At 37.7% G+C, this 20,811-nt stretch overlaps 2 protein-coding genes across 2 annotated transcripts in view; both read left to right on the forward strand.

The window, feature by feature from the left end:
- Positions 1–418: 418 nt before the first annotated feature.
- LOC110779494 (putative pentatricopeptide repeat-containing protein At1g12700, mitochondrial) lies at positions 419–4,058 on the forward strand. The gene is made up of 2 exons (XM_021984005.2): positions 419–2,506; positions 3,188–4,058. Exon 1 carries the CDS (start codon positions 466–468, stop codon positions 2,410–2,412), a length of 1,947 nt encoding a protein of 648 aa, XP_021839697.1. The 5' UTR covers positions 419–465; the 3' UTR covers positions 2,413–2,506; positions 3,188–4,058.
- A 13,243-nt stretch (positions 4,059–17,301) lies between these two features.
- Positions 17,302–20,811, forward strand: part of LOC130470129 (uncharacterized) — a 35,599-nt gene continuing 32,089 nt past the window's right edge. Inside the window, exon 1 of the mRNA XM_056839731.1 lies at positions 17,302–17,946. Coding sequence (XP_056695709.1) covers positions 17,302–17,946 — 645 coding nt within the window. The remainder of the gene's footprint in view (positions 17,947–20,811) is intronic.

Consider the following 20,811-nt stretch of genomic DNA (forward strand, 5'->3'; position numbering starts at 1 on the left):
ATTATTAGTTTGTTTATCAAATAAAGTAATGTACTTTGATCTTTATTATTAGATATGATTATAATTTGTTAGATTTTCAAGTGGTTATACTCTAAAGCGAAAGCTCGTTCATGAAAAAAGCTCGTTTATAAATTCGGCTTGATTAATAAATGAGCCGTTCAGGAACAGTTCGCGAACACAAAATCTTTTAAACGAATCGAGCTTGAACAGATTTTGGAGTTCGGTTAAAATCTCGGGCTCGGGCTCGAGCTCGCTTAAGTTAAATGAACATGAACATGGTAAATCTCGGCTCGTTTGCACCCCTATTGGGAAGTGGCGAAGTTGCCATTTTTTGACTCCGTAATTTACTTTTGGGCATTTTGGTCATTTTGAATTTGTATTAAGAAATTAATTTCTACTTTCAACGACATAAAAAAAGAAAATTGGAGGAATGAGAAAAAAAAGCCTTTGCTATTTCCAGGATACATGATGAGGACATTGAGGAGCACATCTGGTGTTCTTGGCGGAGCTTTTCTTCATCTTCATTTCCATGGCGGCACTTCAACTAAGCTTCTTCCTTTTCATTTTCATGGCAGCTCCATTAGTAAGCTTCTTCATTTTTCTCGTCCCTTCCCTTTTCTTCTTCCTGATTTCAATGTCAGTTTTCCACTTTCAAATTCCCCCTGTTTTTTATTTACTCGCCGGAACTACTCGAATTACGCAATTCATAATGTCGAATTTGATAACCCCCAATTGTTCCTCAAATTTGTGAGACAGCAATCCAAATTAGGGTTTTCTAATATTGACAATCCCCTTTCCCTCTTTCATCATATGAAATCCTTGCGCCCTCTTCCTTCTATTGTAGATTTCAATCAGATTTTTACTGCAATGTCTAAGATGAGACCCCAACCCCCTTTATCCACTGTCATTTCTCTCTCCAAGCAGCTCCAATTGTTAGGTCTTCGTCCGAATGATTATTCCCTTAATATTATGGCCAATTGCTACTGCCAATTGGGTAATGTTGATTTAGGGCTTTCCATTTTAGCTTACATTATTAAGCTTGGCTATCAACCTAGCATTGTCACCTTCACTACACTCATCAATGGCTTCATTCATACAAACCACTTAAACCAAGCCGTTCGATTGTTGGAAAAAATTGGCAAGCTTGGCTTTCAACCAACAATAGTCACCTATGGTTCTATGTTCAAAGGTCTATGTAGATCCGGCAATAATGCCGGTGCTCTTAACCTCCTTAGAAACATGGAATCCGACGGACATTGCATGCCCAATGTTGTGATATATAACACCATCATCGATAGTCTTTGTAAAGACCAATTGTTATCACAGGCTCTCAACCTTTTCAAGGAGATGAAAGCCAAAAGAATTTTCCCGAATGTTGTCACCTATAATACCTTAATTCGAGGTATGTGCAGTTTGGGACAGTGGAAAGAGGGTCAAGAAATATTGACCGAGATGTTGGGGAACAGCATACATCCTACCATTGAGACCTACAGCATGTTGATTGACATGTATTGTAAGGAAGGCAAGGTTGGTGAAGCACGGGCTTTATTTGAATACATGATTAAGAGAGGCCTGGTTCCCAGTATTATCACCTACAGCACGCTGTTAGATGGATATTGTTTACGTGGGGAGATGGATGAGGCAGAAAAGATGCTGGATTTGATGGTTAAAGATGGCTGCGAACCTAGTGTTGTTACTTACAGTAGCCTAATCAATGGATATTGCAAGGCTAAAAAGATTGACAGGGCTTTTGGTCTGCTCCAGGAGATGCCTTTGAAAGGATTAGCTCCTAATGTTGTTACATATAACACTCTTATCGATGCACTATGCAAGGACAATCAACTCAAATTTGCACGCCAGCTTTTCAATGAAATGGAATCAGATGGACTAAAACCAGACGTATTCACTTATAACTCAGTGATTGATGGTCTATGTAAACATGCACGGATTGATGAGGCAGTGTGTTTTTTTAAGGACATGAAGAACAGTGGGGTGCGCTCTGACATTATCTCGTACAATATCCTGATTGATGGCCTGTGCAAGGCTGGCCGGCTTGGAGAAGCAGTGGACATTTTCTCCTTTCTCATAGCTAAAGGGTTGCATGATGTGCGTTCCTACACTATTATGATCAAAGGGTTTTGTAAAAAAGGGTTGCTAACCGATGCCGATGAACTATTGAAGAAAATGGAGGACAATGGATGTTCCCCTAATGACTGCACCTTTAATACAATTATTAGAGGATTTCTTTATGATAAGGATGTTAAGAGGGCTTTAGAGCTCATTAGCATTATGAGAAGTAGAGGGTTCGCTGCTGAAAATCACACTACTTTGTTGTTGGTGGGCTTACTCACTGATCCCACTGTTAGTGAAGCAGACAAGAAATTGCTTAAACAGTTTTTCGAGATCTCTTAGTGATAATTTGGTGCAAAAGAGGAAGGAACAAATCATATATGATCAGCTGTGACAAAGATGCGAAAACAGACATGCTGACGTGCGTTTTAAATCAGTAAGTGGTATATTTTATGATTATTTTGATTGATTGGAGTAGGAAAAAGCTCTATACCAGAGTTTGGCGTCATATGTTTTTACTTGTTTATCTTTATGAGCTTGCTTCTACTTGAATGGTGTTCATGGAAGCAGATAACCCTTGTAATAGTGGATTAGCCTGTAAAATCTGAGGGCATTATAGGTCTTTAGGTGTAAGAGTGTGTTGCATCAATTCTGTGTAGTTACTTGTACGTGTTTGCTCACTGTCCGACAGTGAGTCTGAGTGACATAGGTTCTAAGGTTTTCTTGCTCCTAATTCTTTCTATTGTTCTCTGTGATTCACAAGAGTTATATGTACTTGTTACCTTTAATTTATATGGATTTGCTTCTACTTGAAAAGTGTTAAAAGGTGTAAGTTTAGAGAGTTGTGCAAGATTACAGGTGTAACAGGTTCTTGCATTGGGTTTTCTTGTAGTGGGTTTGCCTATTTTATTGCGTTTGTTTTGACATCCTAATATTTTTGGTTTGTTCATAACGTTGTACATAACTTATTTTCGAGGTTCATCTCCTGTTTGTATAATGTATGCCGAATTGCCAATATTTGCAGATTATTATTAAATTGTGTGTATCCCTTTTAATCCACTGGGACTGTTAACTTGAACGTGTTCCTATATTTCTCACTTGAGTGCTTAACTTTCAGGTGTATTTATTATGCAAGTCATTTATTAAAATGGTACCAGGAAGTCCTGCTGTTGATGGAGACGGTAAGAAGGATGGTACTGATGGAGTTGCTGCTCATTTTAATCACACCCCTCAAGATCAGAATGACGAGCTCAAGACTACACAGCGGTTGCCAAAAGACTGCCCACCTACATTAGATCTGCACGTGGGTGGTGGTCGTGGTTTGTGCTCTTGGTCAGAGATCTGACAAAGTGACACTTGACTATTGTTGTACTCATGTGCCTGAGTACTGAGACTACTGACTAAGTGATGGGATCATAAGACAGGGACTCATAGGAGTATAGGCAATCTTCTCTCAAGACAAATCCTCTTCCTCGGCAATAAGATAATCATCGACATTGATGTTCCGTCTCTATTTCACCTGCACAAAACTGTTCAGGATCGACATTAATGTTTGGTGTGACAGAGCAAAATCAACATCTAAAACCCGGGTCGGATGAGTACAATTAAGCAATTCCTATTCTTATTGGGTTTTCCATACCTTGATTTTCTGCTGTGTCGCATGTACACTTCTTACCACCGTACGGGTGATGGTATAGGTGTAGGGGGAAATGATAAATCCAAGGAATAATTCACTTCTTCCAAGGAAATCGTCTTTGAAAAAATATGGATTTCCTTGGGAGAAGTAAAAATTTCCTTGGATTTATCACTTCCCAGGTGTAGGTGTAGGTGTAGGTGTAGGAAGCTAAACTAACGGTTTCAGCTGTAAAGAATATGTTTGCAACTCTTGCTCAGAATCTGTAACCTGGGGAGGCAAGTTTTTAGTTGCAAAACTTTTAGGATAATTGTACAATGGCTACAATAAAACTGTAGCCACTATAATCTTTAAATCAGGACTATTAATATTTAGCATAAATCGAGACCGTTCATTTAATTGACTTAAAAAATAAGAAAAAAAATTAAACATAAAAAATTAGTTTTAAGTTAAATTTAAAAAAAATAGGAACGCCAATCTATATGACTATAATCAGTTACAGTAATTAAATCATACGTTTCTTGGCTTCAACCTTTCCCGACCAAATGATTTGTTTGACTTTTTAATTTTTTAATTTTACGATTTTCTTCTTGTTTGCTTTTATCATTTTATTTCTTGAAGTTCAAATAACTCAAGTAGGAGTGAAGGACGATGATGATATTATTATAATTGATGTTGTTATCATTAATGGATGAAATTGTGTGATGATTTCCCTTAAAATATGATTTACTAATTTGATGGAAGAACTAAAGAATGATGATACTCTTTTATAAAAATTAGAAAAAGAGAACTATTGATTTTAATGGAGGTTTTGCTGCCAGTTTTTTTTAAGAGTGAAAAAGCAGATTTTTTTTTTTTTAAAAAATATTTATTTAATGAGGAAGAAAGAAAAACCGTTCTTAATTTGAAAAATATATTTTTTTGCTTTGCTTAATTGTTTTTAAAGTCAATGCAACGAATGGACACAATTGGTCTTTTTACAATAAAGGGTCAAAATTTAACACTATTATGGTGGCTACCTTTTCTTTGTAGCCATTGAAAAACCTTCTAAACTTTTATTATTTCCTTGTATAACAGGTAGACACAAATGTCGCTTAATCACGCTAAATCGTATTAGGACGTTAAGTAGACATAATTGAATAATATGAATATAACTGTGCATCTATCTATCTATTACTTAATACTAAAACAGACACCAGGAATGACATCTATTTATTACTTAATACTAAAACAGACACTAGGAATGACACATGTCATTTCCTGGTGTAAAATTTTCCCGTCAAAAACAATTTTCCTTAAAAAAAATCTATTTATTTTATTTTTATTCTCTATATTTTTTTATAAGCTATTTATGTATGGAAAAAAATATTAGTTCATAAATTATGGCAATAATATATATACTACATAATAATAATTTTGCGAGTTCGGATCCTCTAGAGTTTTAATAAAACTCTACAAGGTAGAGTTGTATCTAAACCATACATTTTAAAATCAATGGCTCATATTGATGAGAAAAAATAGGGGGAATTTTGGAAAGATAACATATAAACCGTTGATTTTTCATTCAATGGTTGATATGCTCAAACTCTACCTTGTAGAGTTATTTTAGAACTCTAGAGGATCCAAAACCTAATTTTGCTAAATATTTTTTGGTAATATTTTAGTCAAATCAGTAATGTTAATATAAAAAACATATTCATTCGATATGTAGGTCACATTAGCATATTACACATATAATATGCATAATAGATGAATACAATTAATGAGTAAATTCAAAAATTTATAATTATGCAGTAGTTTATGGATATTCAATTTAAATATTTTGTAAAAAAATGTTCATAATCCGTGCGTGCACGGAATCTAATCTAGTAACTGAATATTTATTTGCCAATGTATTTTCTTTAGGAGTATTCATTTGAGATATTATTTTAACAACTCTAATTATTAAAATATCTTATCAAAGGACATTTAGATTAAAATATTTATATTTATCCTTTTTTTACAGAAACTTTAGATATTAGATTTTAGCTCGTGTGATGCACGGATTCGGTTAAATTGTTAAGTTAAGATAAAACTCCTATATATACCAACGACTGTATTTTATATATTAGATTATATTAGTTTTTGTTATTTTGGATTGAATTTCGTTTTAGATTTATTTTTTTAACTAAAACTGTTTGATTTTGAATGAAGTTGTATGTGCGTAATATTAGTAATTAATTAATAAAAATATCTACGTGTCACCTACTTATTTATCTACGTAGCATTCGACCTTTTTAATTCAAAAATAATTTCGTAATCTTACTTTTTATTGGCCGAAACCATTAGATTTCCTACGTGGCGCTCTAATATTGTATTAGTATTTGATTTTGGATTGAATTTTTTTTAGATTAGTGTTTGATTTTGGATGAATTTTATTTTAGATTTTTTTTAATTATTAAAGTGTTTGATTTTGGATAAAGTTGAATATATTAGTAATTAATTAATTAATTAAAATATCTACGTGGCACGTAATTAGTTATCTACATGGCACTTAAATTTTAATTCAAAAATAAATTAGAAATCTTATTTTTTTCGTTGGCCGAAACCATTAAATTTCTTACTTGACGCTCTAATAGCTCAGTAAATATGCCTCCTTTATTTAAATATATTAGATTAGATTAGGTATAATAAAAAACAAGTTGGTGTGTAAATTTGTCTTTTAGTTATACTCCCTCTGTCCCTTAATACTCGCACCGTTTTGACTTTTTGCACTATTCAAATAATTCACTTTGACCCAATTTTATTTCTAGTATATGAAAACGAATGTTAGTATATAATATATTGTTGACCTCATCTTAATATATATTTTCAAAATATTAATATTTTTATAAGTTTTTATAATATGTAGTTAAAGATATTGGTGGTTAAAGTTGTGTATTGACAAACGTGTTCAGTCAAAACGGTGCGAGTATTAAAGAATAGTGTGCGTGAAGAGACATATGGGGACCATAAACTAAATAAGGTATGGAGCAAACAAATAGGGTCACCCATTTATAGTATATGAGACCATCTTTTAGGGACAGAGGGAGTAAATTTTTTTATTAAATTTTTTTATTTCATGATCACAATAAAAACTTTATTCTTTTTTTACTTAAGAGTTTCACTATCCGTGTTATGGCCCTGTTCAGCAAAAGTAGCGGTAGCAGATAGCGGTTTCAGTAGCAGGTAGCGGTGAATAGTAGCGGGTAATAGTTAGTTGTCAAAGTAGCGGGTAACTAATATGAGTGTTTGGTAAAAATAACGGTTGATATTATAAAATAAAATAAAAGCTGAAATATTATTTAAAACTTTAATATAAATTTGTCAAACGTTACCGCTACCTTAAACGCTACTAATTTTAACGTTTGATAAATGCTACTCAACCGCTACCTCTACCACTAACCGCTACCTAAACCGCTACCTCGCCAAACACTTACAAATTTTACAAGTAGCGTTTTGACTCGATAAAATGCTACACACTACCTTAAATGCTACCGCCGAATACGCAATCTACCAATTTATAGGGGTTTATATCTCTCATTTTGAGAGTTTGGGTCGTGTCTTTTAATTTGTAGAAAAAAAACATTGATTAGTTGGTATAGTTTTGTGCAATGTTGCAGCAAAGATTTGTTTTACATTTACAATTAATTGATGAATTGGATTTAATTCAATCTATATACTAAACCAGATTGAAAGTCACCCTCATGAAAGGGTAAACTTTGTGAACTTTGTAACTGCTGATTCCATTTTATACTAATCCTGCCCATCCTTTTACCCAAAAAAAAAAACAATTATGCGAAAGATGATATTTATTAAATGTAAGATCTCACCATAATGATTAGGGTATTGTTGAATAAAATTTTATTTGATTTTCTTTTTGTACTACGATATTTGCTAATTTTGATATATACTAGTGGATGGTTGCGCGCTACGCGCGCAGTGTGGCGGATATTTAAATTTGGCTCCAATGGTGTTCTAGCACCTTTTTTTTTTATTGAATTTGGATCGATATCGGATTTTTGGGAATCCGATCCAAAAAATTCGTATCGATCGGATCAGATCCTATATCCGAAAATTAAATACCCCTATGTAGTATATGTTCTGCGTTTTATTACCTTAGATAAATTAGAATATAATAATGACATAATTCTATCCTAATTTCAATGTATTTTTCCTTTACAACAAAAAGAGTTGAAAAATTGGATACTCGATACAATTCACAGTACATATTCTACATTTCATTTGAATAAAAAAGGAAATGAAAACGTATATGAGAATCCTTTTCAATAAAAAGAGTTGAAAATTAAAATTGGATACTCGAAACTCGATACCATACACAGTACATGTTCTACATTTCATTTGAATAAAAAATGAACTGCAAACGTATATGAGAACTTTTATCTTATTCCCGACTACGTTTATAATTAGGTGTACTCAAAATCGGTTTTTATCTTATTGATCGGTTGTACTAAATTGTAAATAAACAAAACCGATAAAGCAAGGGCTTACGAGGAGTGATGAGTTCTTAGCCTGGCTTTAATCACCTCTACTGCTATTGTTTCATTGTATTATGTCTTTGGCAACTCTTGCCCACTTAATATAATAAAACCCCAAATTATCAAAAAAAAAACGATAAAGTTAGTAAAAAAAATATTTGGTACATGTACCCAGCTCTAAATATATTTCGTACTTAGGAGCAGGATTATTAGATTAAGGAGTATGAGTTGAGTGAGTACCTAAGAAATATGCAGTGAAGTGTTTAGATTTAGTCTCAATAAGACTATTGCCCTTGATAAAGGTAGTTGACAAATTAAGCTAATCTACAACCTTTTAAAAGTGTAGAGTTATACTTCACTATTCATGCAATAGTCCCATGACCAAAATACCCTTATATACCTTCTAATTATCAGTTCTGCCCTTCATCACACCCAATGCCACGTTCCTTGACTTAAAGAACTGCTTTCCTCTTCCCAGTGCCTTTCCTCTCGCCCATGCCTCTCTTCCCCCTCCATTATTTTCTCTCTCAAGATCCGCTCCACCTCCCATGGCGGCGGCGCATCACGGCCATCGTTCCCCGTTCTTTCTTCCTTTCGTCTTGCTGTTGAGCGTGGTTCTTTTTAACCGGCCCAGTTTTTTCGGGCCAGATCAACCAGAGATGTGGACAAAATGAATCGGGCCACCCAGAAATCAGATATGGGGAGCGTTCCTAATTCATTTTGTTCCACATGTCAGGGTGATTTTTGAAGGAAATAATGCCCTTGGTCCAAGTATGCATTCTATGTTAAGTCTAATAAATGCGGTTCAGTATTAATTAACAAGTTAATAATTCAGTGAGATCAAGTGAGCTGAATGCCTAGCTAGAGGCCGCTTCAGTTCAAGTGGAATTAATGATATTAATCCACAGCTTACTCTTGACTGAACCCGTAGGGTCACACAAATAGTACGTAAACGGATCAAGTATTTAATGGCATTAAATACTCCATCTATGAATATTCGGAACCGACGGATCTTGGTTTCAGTGGGAGCTAAGATCGTCACAGGCAAGAAATGAATACTCCGGAAACGATGATATTGCCGGAAACGGAAATATGGATCGTATCGGAAATATGAATATTATCCAAGTCGTAGATGTTGCCGGAAACGGAAACATGGTACGTATCGGAAAATATTATTGGAAATGGAAATATTACCAGAATCGGAAATATTGCCGGAAACGGAAATATTGTCAGAATCGGAAATATTACCGGAATCGGAAAATAATTCCGGAAACGGAAATATTAAATATTTGTTCGAAACGGAAATTAATTCCGGAATCGGAAATATTAAATATTGTTCGTATCGGAAATAAATTCCGGAACTGGAAATTTAATCGGAAGCGTATCGTACGAATTAGCATCGGACGAGGCCTGCCGGACGAAGGCCCAGCACGAAGCCGGGCCATCGCCCAGCAAGCACGCGCGCCACAAGCCCAGCCAAGGCAGCGCCCAGGCCTACCGCAAGGCAGGCCCAGCGCGCGCCAAGGCCACGGATGCGTGGGCCGCGCTGCGTGGGCTGCTGCTCGCACGCGCATGGGCAGCCCTTGTGGCTGCCGTGTGTGTGTGAGTTTGTGCTCATGCGTGATTCCTAAATCTACAAGAGTTAGTGTATGATTAAATTCCTATTCCTAATTGGATAAATTAATTAAATAGAATTCATGTAGGATTCTAATTTCAATTAATTCGTATCCTACTAGGATTACGATTCCTTTTCCATAACTCTATAAATAAAGGCCTAGGGGTCATTATTTATATACAAGTTTTAAGTATTCAAAACTAAGATTTTTAAGCAGAAAAATCAGCCAATATTCTTGCCTACCTAACCGAAAATATTAGAACCTTAAGGGCGATTCTAGTTGGTCAATCTTAAGGCGGATCCGGACGTGCTGTGGACTATCTACGGAGGGACGACACTTGGAGTCCTAAAGACTTGTTCTTGTTCGGTTCGGGCGCAGCTAGGGAAGGCACGCAACAAAGAGTATGCATCTAAACTATGCTAAATGATTATGTGTAAATAATATGTTTCCTGGCTTTATGGTTTTTCCGCATGATTTATGAACTGTCATATGAATCATAACCTAACAATTTTGTCCCGTTTTTTTGCCGTCTTTGTGTCCAACATCGCTATGCCCTTTGGATCTTGGTGCGTACCTCTTTTTTTTGCCTGGTTTTTCAATACTTGTGATCTGACATTGTAGTTCTCCCTGAATTCCTTTGTTGATTGAACATATTTCATTGATTTTCTCATATTAAGATCGCCACGAATTGTTCCAGATCTAGAATATGGGTGGCCGTATTTGAGCTTTTCAATTACTGAGTTCCTTTGTTGATTGAACATGTTTCATTGTTTTCTCATCCGTATTTGACTATTTCAATTACCTGGTTCATAAGTGTTTTTTATTTGTTTGGTTTAGCTACTGATTTGTTTACATTTGGATTACTGATTTCGCATGCGGAAGGATCATTATAGTCAAGTGGTTGATTTACCTAAATTTTCATTATTGCCTGATTTCATTGAAACTGTTGGTAACAAGAATAATTATAGTGAAGTGGTAGATTTAGCTAAATTTTCATTGCTGTATTTTTCCTATTTTCTTAGTAAACCCAATTATTAGGAAAGGGGGAAACAATTAACCTATGATGCTTCTGTGTTGGTTTGTTGCTGCTGTGATAAGAAAAGGTATTGTTCAGTGTGCAAAGCCAACGACAATAATAAAACTTCTAAAGTTTAAAATTTCTGTATTTAAATTCTTCGTATATTTCCTTGATAACTTGGTTTTCCCCTCTGTCTTTCAGGTAATTTTGGTAGCAGAGGCCAAAAACTGCTAAGCTATGTTCAATGGTTTCTCTGTTGTGAGTATAAGTATGATATAATAATAAAAAAAAATGAATGTCATTCAATAAATTTAAAAAACACTAATCGTCGTACTTTTACATTTTGATTAGGGTTTAATTCATATTGATTTGGGAATGCATGGCACAATATCATGTCAGTTGTCGTAATTATGTTACTAATGTTCGTTTACTATTTGAGTTTCCTACTTTCAACTTCTTAAGCGGAGTAAGTGACATAATAATATCGGATAGGATTAGGACTATTTTCTTTATAGTATAGTTGAGGACTTGCCTGCATATGAAATACGTTTTAAGTTCCCGTCATGCAAATTATACTCTCATACGGGGTGCTTGGTATGAGTATCATAATCGTAGTACGGAGAATATTCGTTTGGGTATAAAATCTTTATCTTTTTTGACTAAAAAAATTAAAAGAATAGGATTTTGAATTGATAAATACAATTTAGAAATGGTATTAAACAAAACTTCGTAACGATCAGGCTTTTCGTACATTTAAATTTAATTACTCTGTAATTGTTTTTATATTTTTAGTTTCACTCGTGGTTATTTATCCATAATTCTGGGCTTCAGTTATTTATCCATAATTTAATTTAGATGATTGAAGAAGTAGGTAACACTGGGGTAATAGGTCATTAAAATGCTGGGCTTCAGTTTGAGGTAATAACCTCACTCTGTCATTTTGCACATTTTCACCTTTTTTAGTGTGGATTTTTCTTTGGTCATGGAGGGAATTAGGGGCGGTATGGGGGCTATCTTGGAGGCCTAAATTGATGGCCCTTACCTTGTGGGTTACACTATTTACAAGTACTGTGCCCATCTTTTTCCCTGGAAAGGTACTGTTTGTACACTGTTGTCCTTTTTCCCACCTTCCCTCCTGTTTTGTTTTATTTTTCCTTTTTTCTTTTTGGTGTAGCCTACTTCTGTCTGTCTTCTATCATGTGTGTATATATATGTGGCCTCTTTTGCTCTTGGTTCATTAGGTTTCTGCCCTCTTTTGTGTTTTTCACCTTTTCCCCCCATTTATAATTCACACCAGTAAGGTACTACATGCTCTTGGTTTTTTGCTTGGCCACTTTAATTGGATGTTAGTGAGCTTGGATAATATATCCATATGATGATATGATACCTAATAATATATTTCCCATGGACAATGTGTCACCCAGTGCATAAGATTATATATTGAATGCTGCCATTCCGATGCATTGCTATTTGGGTGTGCTATGCCGTTTACTTGTGTGCATGTACATGGAAACCTTATTTGTTAAGCTTCTCATCTCACCAACTGAAGTTCGTGCTTTGTTGTTTTGATATGATCGATGCTTTCTTCTGTTTACTTTAGGTTTAAGGAGAATTTTTTGGGTTCACTCAGTTTTTAGATTTTTTTTGGTTCATACAGTTCTTTGGATAATTTTTTGGGTTCATACAGTTTTTTGCATTTCTTGGGTTCATACAGTTGTTTGGATTACAGTTTTTAAAATTTTTTGGGTTCATTTGTTTTAGGGTTTATGATTTATTTATTTTAAATTATATATGAAATTGATTGACCTTTTCCTGATACAACTGTTTCAGTTATTAAACTATCAAAATCAGGCGAGTAATTTTGAGTGACTGTTGTCTTTAACGGCAAAAATTTTAGTTAATGCTGCAATGTACCTTTTCAAGTTTCTTAGCAATTTGGGTTTTCCCAACAATTTTGCACAGATCTATTAAAAACGAGCATGCCTGTGGTACTGCTGCCACCTACAATAAAAAAAACGTCCATGCCTAAAGTAATATCAGACAACAACATCTCCACTTTAAGTTACTTACCTATATGTATTTTGCTTAAATTATGAGATTGCTATTAAGCTACAATGAGATATATACTGTCTGTTTTTGTGTGATGCACTATGAATCCACTGTTTCTTGTTATCTTTGCTGTTTTTAACACAAGCTTTGGGTTGTCTGTGAGAAATTGAGAATTTAGCTTTTAAAAAAACAGAAAAAGAAAGCAGCTCTTTTGTGATTCTGACTTGGGCGATTATGTTCGTTTCATATGCCTGAATATTGTATCAGACATTTTTCTTGGAAATTTTGAATACATATTTATGTTTCTTAATATCAGCGTGTTTTGCAGCTGTTGTTACTAAATCAGTCAATTTCTATCTGAAACAGAGTGTATCATTGTAACGTGGACGAGTGTGAAATATTAAAGTATAATGTTTCTAAATAAAATAGTTATGTGTGTCTCTAACTGTGCACCACACATGTAGCTCATTTTGCGTTGTAATTATCTTTTTGTCCCCCCTGCCGTCCTGCTGCATCTATTATGTGGTTTCATTATTTAGGTTCCTTTTGTGCTTGTAAGTCATGAAAAAGATTGTGAGTAAAGTCTCTTTACGTTTATGATTCTCATTAGGGCTCAATTGTTCAGTTCTGCTTAAGATACCTCTGTTAGTCATACTCTAGGGTTCAATTGGTAAAGTTTCAAAAGGAACTTCTGTTTGTTAAGAGTCTGAACATCTAAACTGTTCTTTGCTTTTCGAAATTAGACCGTCTGAGAGTCTGATGTGTTGTGTTGTTTCCTTGTGTGTACATATGCTTGAAGCATGCACTGTTAATCTTCTCTTCTGATGATCAACTGAACTTGACTGTATTTGCTTCCTTTACAGAGTGCATTGTTTGTGCGTGCGGAGGTTGTTCTGTTCCATTTGCTGCCCACTGTCACGAGGTACCACATTTATCCACTTCCTCACTTGTCCTGTGCCATGTCCTGCATCAATTCGTTGCTTCAATTTAGCTGTTTACTTTGCATTTACTATGTTTGTTGTTTTAGTACGTATTTCGATTGTGGCTGTGAGTTTGCCCTAACTTCTTTGTATGGGGTTGTAGCTTGCATTTACCATATGAGGGGTTCTAATTCTAGGGTTGCTCACTGTGTGTTTGGTTAGACCGAGTACGGTTTCTTATGGCCCCTCTTGACTTTGTTGCCTCTCCTTTGCAAGCCATGCCCTAGGTTTTGTTTGCAGGCGCTAGGGATAAATGAACCAAGTTTAGAATGTTGTTCATTAGCCTTCCAACCTAGAGGGCCCGCCTGCTAGGTCTATTGGCTTTCTACAACCATGTCGTTGCCTTCAGTTGTTAGTTTATACCCTCCCACCTTATACCAAAACCATTGTATAGTGAAGTCCAGGCCATGCTTGCCGTTTGTAACTGTTGTTTCGTACGCTTGCAATTGTTGCATTTCTTTGACACCGCGCCGGTTAGTGGCAGATGGTTCCTACCGCCTCCCCTCCCTATCCTCACATTTGCTGCCTTAATGTTGCTGCCTTGGTTGGCCACTTGGTCACCACGTCTAAACTCATGTTTTACAGCGTTACAGGTCATGGCTACATCACACAGCAAGGTCGTGATCCCTTTCCACCCTCTGCTAATGCAAATTGCTCAATGCCTTAACTTCCCTGAGCCGGTCTACCAGTTCCTGGATATGTCTAAGAACAATGCCACTGTTGTAGTTAAGACAGACTGTGGTCCTATTGCGTACGTTTATGTTGGTGGGCCAGCTGATACTCTAGGAGAGTCATGTGAGAAGGCAGCACAAAAAGCCGTGCGTGACCTCATGAGGAAATTTGATGTGGCTGTTGAAGATGTCACATCACTAAAGAAGCAGATGTATGCTCGTTGTGGTAGCATGTTCAACCTAAAGAGGATTGAATTCCAGCGTATGGAACAAGGGGAGCCAAAAGCTGCTTTGCCTGAGGCATTGGACAAGGGCGTTCCTATAGGCGCTAAGCATGTGTCTGTGGATTTCATGTCCGTTTTGCGCGCTGTGTTCAGGGCAATCCCGGTCCGTAGCACTCCTATCGAAACTGTTGAACATGCTTCTTCTCAGTTCACTTCATGGTTTACTATTACCCCCCAACAAGCCCCTTTGACTATGAATGCATCTTCAGTGACTATTGCTCAAGTCTTGCATCTGCTAAACAAAACCTTGCCAAGAAGGCCATTCACTATCTCATGGCTGTGTACAGCTTCGATGTGGTTGATGCAAATTATAACCCCACCGACTCAAAGTTTGGTGCTGTGCTATGCACTTTAGAAAGGGAGAGCTACTTGACCTTGAAGGAACGTGTTTTGGGGATTGAAGAACCACTAGAGCCTTCGCTGTTACTTGTGGAGCAGGATTGTATTACTCCTAGGGCTGCGCCATACCGCATTCCTTCTATTGTGTCTGTTCCACTCCCCCCTACAAAACCGAAGGCGAACCTAGCTATTTCAGGGCCATCCTTTGTTGCTGCATCAGAGACTGACCTGCCAGTCTTTTTCTCAGTTCCATGTGAGCTCGACTTTGTCTTCAAGCGCCAGAAGAACACCTAAGTTGTTTAGGCATTTAGTCCTACTAGGTAGACGCATTATGCATAATGGCCTCCGTAGTTTGTGCTCTTCATAGGCCATTCCTTTTGTTAATTTATGTCTTTTGCTAACGGGCACTTACGCCTTTGCTGCCCGCTTTTGTCACTAACGGGCCAGCTTTTACCTTTTGATGTATGTCGGTTTTTACCCGTTCCCTAGGGCCGTTGGACTTTTGTAAGGGATTTGTGTAAGCCATAATGTAATTCTACAAGGACAAAATGTTAATTAAAGAACTCCCTTTGGAAGTTTTCCATTCCCGGTTGTTTTATAAGCCCATTTCCATTCCTGGTTATTTTATAATGTGTGCTACAGATGTGTTCTTTTCAGTATGAAATCCCACGTACCCTGCAGATCCAATCTTGTACCAGGGATTCCCTATACATGGTCCTTCTGACTTATATATGGCAAGGGTCACGTGTTTGGCCTTGTATTATAACATTGCCTCAAATATGGTTGTCTTTCTTGTAATCTTCATGCTTACTTTAACGTGTTGTTGCCTTGGATTATAACATTGTTCAAATCGATCCGTAGGCTTAACAATTGTTTAGGTTGGGGGTGGGGGGAAAAAGGACACTTGCCATTGTTATGTTTAGCAGGTGCATTCTGATTAGGAGTGCTCATACAGTAGTTGCTTTTCTGTGATGGAACTGCAAAAGATTTTGGTCACATAGTTTATGGAGTTCCCACGGTTGTTCTGTGATTATAGTGGTGGCTCGGTTGTTTGCTGGGTCATTGCCTTTTCGGGCTGATGCTAATCTGTAACTGTTAGTGTAAGTGTTAGTGTTCTGACTGCAGAAGTGCAGATCACCGCGTAATTCTCCTAATTAGCTGTTTGAAGTTCATTTAGTTCTTTAACATATTGAATGATGATTTGGTTGTTTTCGTATTCACTCTGCCCTTGCTGATTAATACTAATCTGTAAGCGTTAGTCTTATTGCTGCAGATCAACACTTGCCTTGTTTGTTTGGTGTTTGAACATGTTTGGCGGAACTGCATAACTAATGGGTAATCTCTTGCCTTTTGGATATTCATCTTGCCATTGTAACTTGTCTGTTAAAGTGTGATGTTCATAAGCCTCACATGTGTCTTTTGTGTGCATGGTGCCTACATATAATGCTCACAAGAGAGGCTTTTGAGCTCACCACCTCCTGGGGCAAGACGGAACAAGCGGCTGAAGCTTACTGAAAACACCAGTCATGCTGGCTCGCAGAGGTACTGATTTCACTACGGGCAACTTCTATCATTTTAATCATTCGCATCCTTCTAACATGAGTTGTTACCATTTTAGGGAGCCTGAACATACAAGGCCAGGCCCGTACAACTACCATGGAACACAGGCTCCCATGTCCAACCAAGGAGGTTAGGCACCTATATCCCCCCTACTGCATACATTAACCAAACCCCTACGCTTAATCCCGTTGTGTTTTTTGTCATGACTGCAGCACCGGTTTCACAGCCATCACCGCAACCAGCAGACGTTTTCCCGTATTATTTATCAGCCTCGACACCGGGTGCTTCCAGCCGTATACACCCGCGGCCAAGGCTATATACAAGCAGCATCACCCCGCCTGAACATCCTTTGCCCTTTGCCAGGTCACATAGGTACTCTTGTGATATGGCTTGCCTTCCTGCATAAACATTGCATAGAAACATGCTAACATCCTTGTTTTGTCATGTATAGTCCGTTGGGTGAAGCTGCCTTAGGACCATCTCAGAGACCCCGTAAGGAGCGCCGGGTAACACGGAGAGAAAGTAATATATTCTACCTCCTCCCCTTTATATTTGTTGACCTTCATGAAGTTAATCCCTAACCCTTATGGTCGCTCTGTAAAACCAGAGGTCCCTCTGGCAGTTATTGGTGAGGCCATTCCCCATGAACCATTGGCATTGCCTCTGCCTGAATATTGCCCTAAATGCAACGCAAAGAAGTTTGCGTATGAGTCCTTGCATTTCTGTTGCGGCAATGGGGAGGTTGAGGTAGCTTCCAATGCCTATCCTCCTGAACTTGTTCGGCTATTCACTTCACGGGATGAAGATGCCCAGCATTTTAGGAAATACGCACGACTATATAACAATTTGTTTGCATTTAGTTCACTTGGAGGGGCGATTGATGCCCAAACTCAGAAAGGGATCTATGTGTTTAAACTGCATGGCCAAATTTATCACCATGTCCCTGATTTGCTACCTGGTAATGACAACCCTAAATATTTGCAGCTTTATTTTTATGATGCCCAACATGTAGCTGAGAACCGATTAGGATGTTTCCCAGAATTACGCGAAGATGTTATCAACATGCTAATGAATGTTACCCAAAGAAATCCCTACGCTAGATTTTTTCGGTCTTTGAAAGAGATGGAAATTAGGGAGGACACCCATATAGTACTTAATAAGAACACAGTGCCTGACCAACGTGTGTATAACGCTCCTACATCTGATGAGGTTGCTGAAGGAAATAATGCCCTTGGTCCAAGTATGCATTCAATGTTAAGTCTAATAAATGCGGTTCAGTATTAATTAACAAGTTAATAATTCAGTGAGATCAAGTGAGCTGAATGCCTGGCTAGAGGCCGCTTCAGTTCAAGTGGAATTAATGATATTAATCCACAGCTTACTCTTGACTGAACCCGTAGGGTCACACAAATAGTACGTAAACGGATCAAGTATTTAATGACATTAAATACTCCATCTATGGATATTCGGAATCGACGGAGCTTGGTTTCAGTGGGAGCTGAGATCGTCACAGGCAAGAAATGAATACTCCGGAAACGATGATATTGCCGGAAACGGAAATATGGATCGTATCGGAAATATAAATATTATCCAAGTCGTAGATGTTGCCGGAAACGGAAACATGGTACGTATCGGGAAATATTATCGGAAATGGAAATATTGCCGGAATCGGAAATATTGCCGGAAACGGAAATATTGTCAGAATCGGAAATATTATCGGAATCGGAAAATAATTCCGGAAACGGAAATATTAAATATTTGTTCGAAACGGAAATTAATTCCGGAATCGAAAATATTAAATATTGTTCGTATCGGAAATATATTCCGGAATCGGGAATTTAATCGGAAGCGTATCGTACGAATAAGCATCGGACGAGGCCTGCCGGACGAGGGCCCAGCACGAAGCCAGGCCATCGCCCAGCAAGCCAAGCGCGCCACACGAACAGCCAAGGCCACGCCAGGCCCAGCGCAAGGCCAGGCCCAGCAGGCCGTGGCAGCGCGCACAGCCCGCGCAGCTACGAGCAGTGGGCTGCGAGCATTGCTGCAGCTCGCGTGGGCTTGTAGCTCGCGTGGGCCGTGCGGCCGTGTGGGCTGTGCGCGGGCATGGCCTGCACGCTTGCGGGTCATGCTCGCGTAAGTGTTTGTGTTCGCATACGAAACCTAAAACGTGCAGAATTCGGTTAATGATTAAATTCCTAAATCTATTTGATAAATTAATTAAATAAGAGTTTTATTATAATTCTAATTTAATTAATTCGTATCCTAATAGGATTCCAATTCTCTTTCCATACCCCTATAAATATGTGGCCTGGGTTCACAATTTATAACGAGTTATTCAAGTATTCAAAGTGAGTTTTTGAGAGAAAAATTCAGTCACACATCTTGCTCAAAAGTGCCGAAAATTTATAGTACCTTAGGGGCGATTCTAGTTGGTCAATCTTAAGGCGGATCCGAACGTGCTGTGGACTATCTACGGAGGGACGACACTTGGAGTCCTAAAGACTTGTTCTTGTTCGGTTCGGGCGCAGCTAGGGAAGGCACGCAACAAAGAGTATGCATCTAAATTATGCTATATGATTATGTGTAAATAATATGTATTCCTGGCTTAATGGTTGTTTCCGCATGATTTATGAATTGTCATATGTATCATAACCTAACAGTGGTATCAGAGCCTCTTATTATTTTCATAATCTAAATTGCATGAACATGGTTAAATATTACAAATTTGCAAGAATTAAAAGGGGTGATTAATTTTCGTAATTGTTAATTTATTGCAAATTGCGTTTATTTAATTATACGTACGCAGTTTTTCGGCAGTTTCTTCGTTACTCATCCAAATCGAGTGTTTTTTGTGTCTATTCCGCATGTAAAAGGCATTCTAAAATTTTGACAAACCCAGAATTCTCAAATTCGAAGCCTAACTATGACGTTTCGAAGGTTTTAGTTTTTCGAATGCAAAATTTCGTAAATTTAAGATGTTAAATTAAATATTTGCGATTCTTGTTGATAAATCTTGAATTTTAGATTGACCTACTGTATATGTTTAACAAGTTTGAATGCCTAGCCTTGTTAATTATGCAATCTAATTTGTAATTATGATTAATTAGTTGAAAATTAGAATAATTTAGAATTAATTTGATTTTCATAATTAATTATAATTTAATTAGAAACCTATGATTAAAAACCACCATAAAAATTGTAAATTTATGATAAATTTTAAATTTTTATGACCTAGGCTTGAATCCATGATAATCGGAAATCAATTGAATAATAAATTTTCGAATTTTCGCCCTAAAATTATGAAATTAATATTAATTTATTAATTTGTCATTAATTTTAAATATAAATTTTAAATTTTTTATGCGATTCGTTCATATAACTTGCACGCACAAAGCAATGGACGCTTCGTGTTACCCTTAAGGGGTGTTGTATAGTGCGGGCATGCGACGACGAGCAAGGGAGCTCGTCGCCCGTGCGGCACGAATGCAATGAGCAAGGGCATGGTGCACGAGCACAAGGCAGCAGCCCTGCCTTGTGTCGTGGGCCACGAGCTATGGACGAATGGGCATGGGCGATGGCAAGGCACGGCAGTCGCGTGTGGGCAGCAAGCGAGCTGCGCCACAACGCGCACTGCCTCGCGCAAGCGCGCGCAGCCTCGCGCGCAGCGAGCGCAAGCTCGCGTGCCACGAGCGCTGCGCCCAGCGTCGATCGCGCGCAGCGAGCAATTGCTCGCGCACAGCGAGCGATGGCTCGCGTGCATCGAGCGCTGGAGCGCGCGCAGCAAGCGCTGGCGAGCGCGCACAGCGAGCGATGGCTCGCGTGCATCGAGCGCTGGCGCGCGCGCAGCGAGCACCACTTGTGCGATGGCTTGCGATGGGAAGATGCAGCAGCTATGCGACGAGCGCATGGGCTGCGCGCACATGGCCAGCGATGGCTGTGTGCGTGTGGCCCATGGGCGTGCGATGCGTAGGCTGTTTGCGTTGCGATTAGATCGTTTTGAATGTTTAATTTGAAATTTTCAGTTTACGTAATTTTAATTAATTGTAAAATTAATAATTTAAATTATTTTCTTGG

The sequence above is a fragment of the Spinacia oleracea genome, chromosome 3 (assembly GCF_020520425.1).
Source record: "Spinacia oleracea cultivar Varoflay chromosome 3, BTI_SOV_V1, whole genome shotgun sequence".
Classification (NCBI taxonomy): domain Eukaryota; kingdom Viridiplantae; phylum Streptophyta; class Magnoliopsida; order Caryophyllales; family Amaranthaceae; genus Spinacia; species Spinacia oleracea.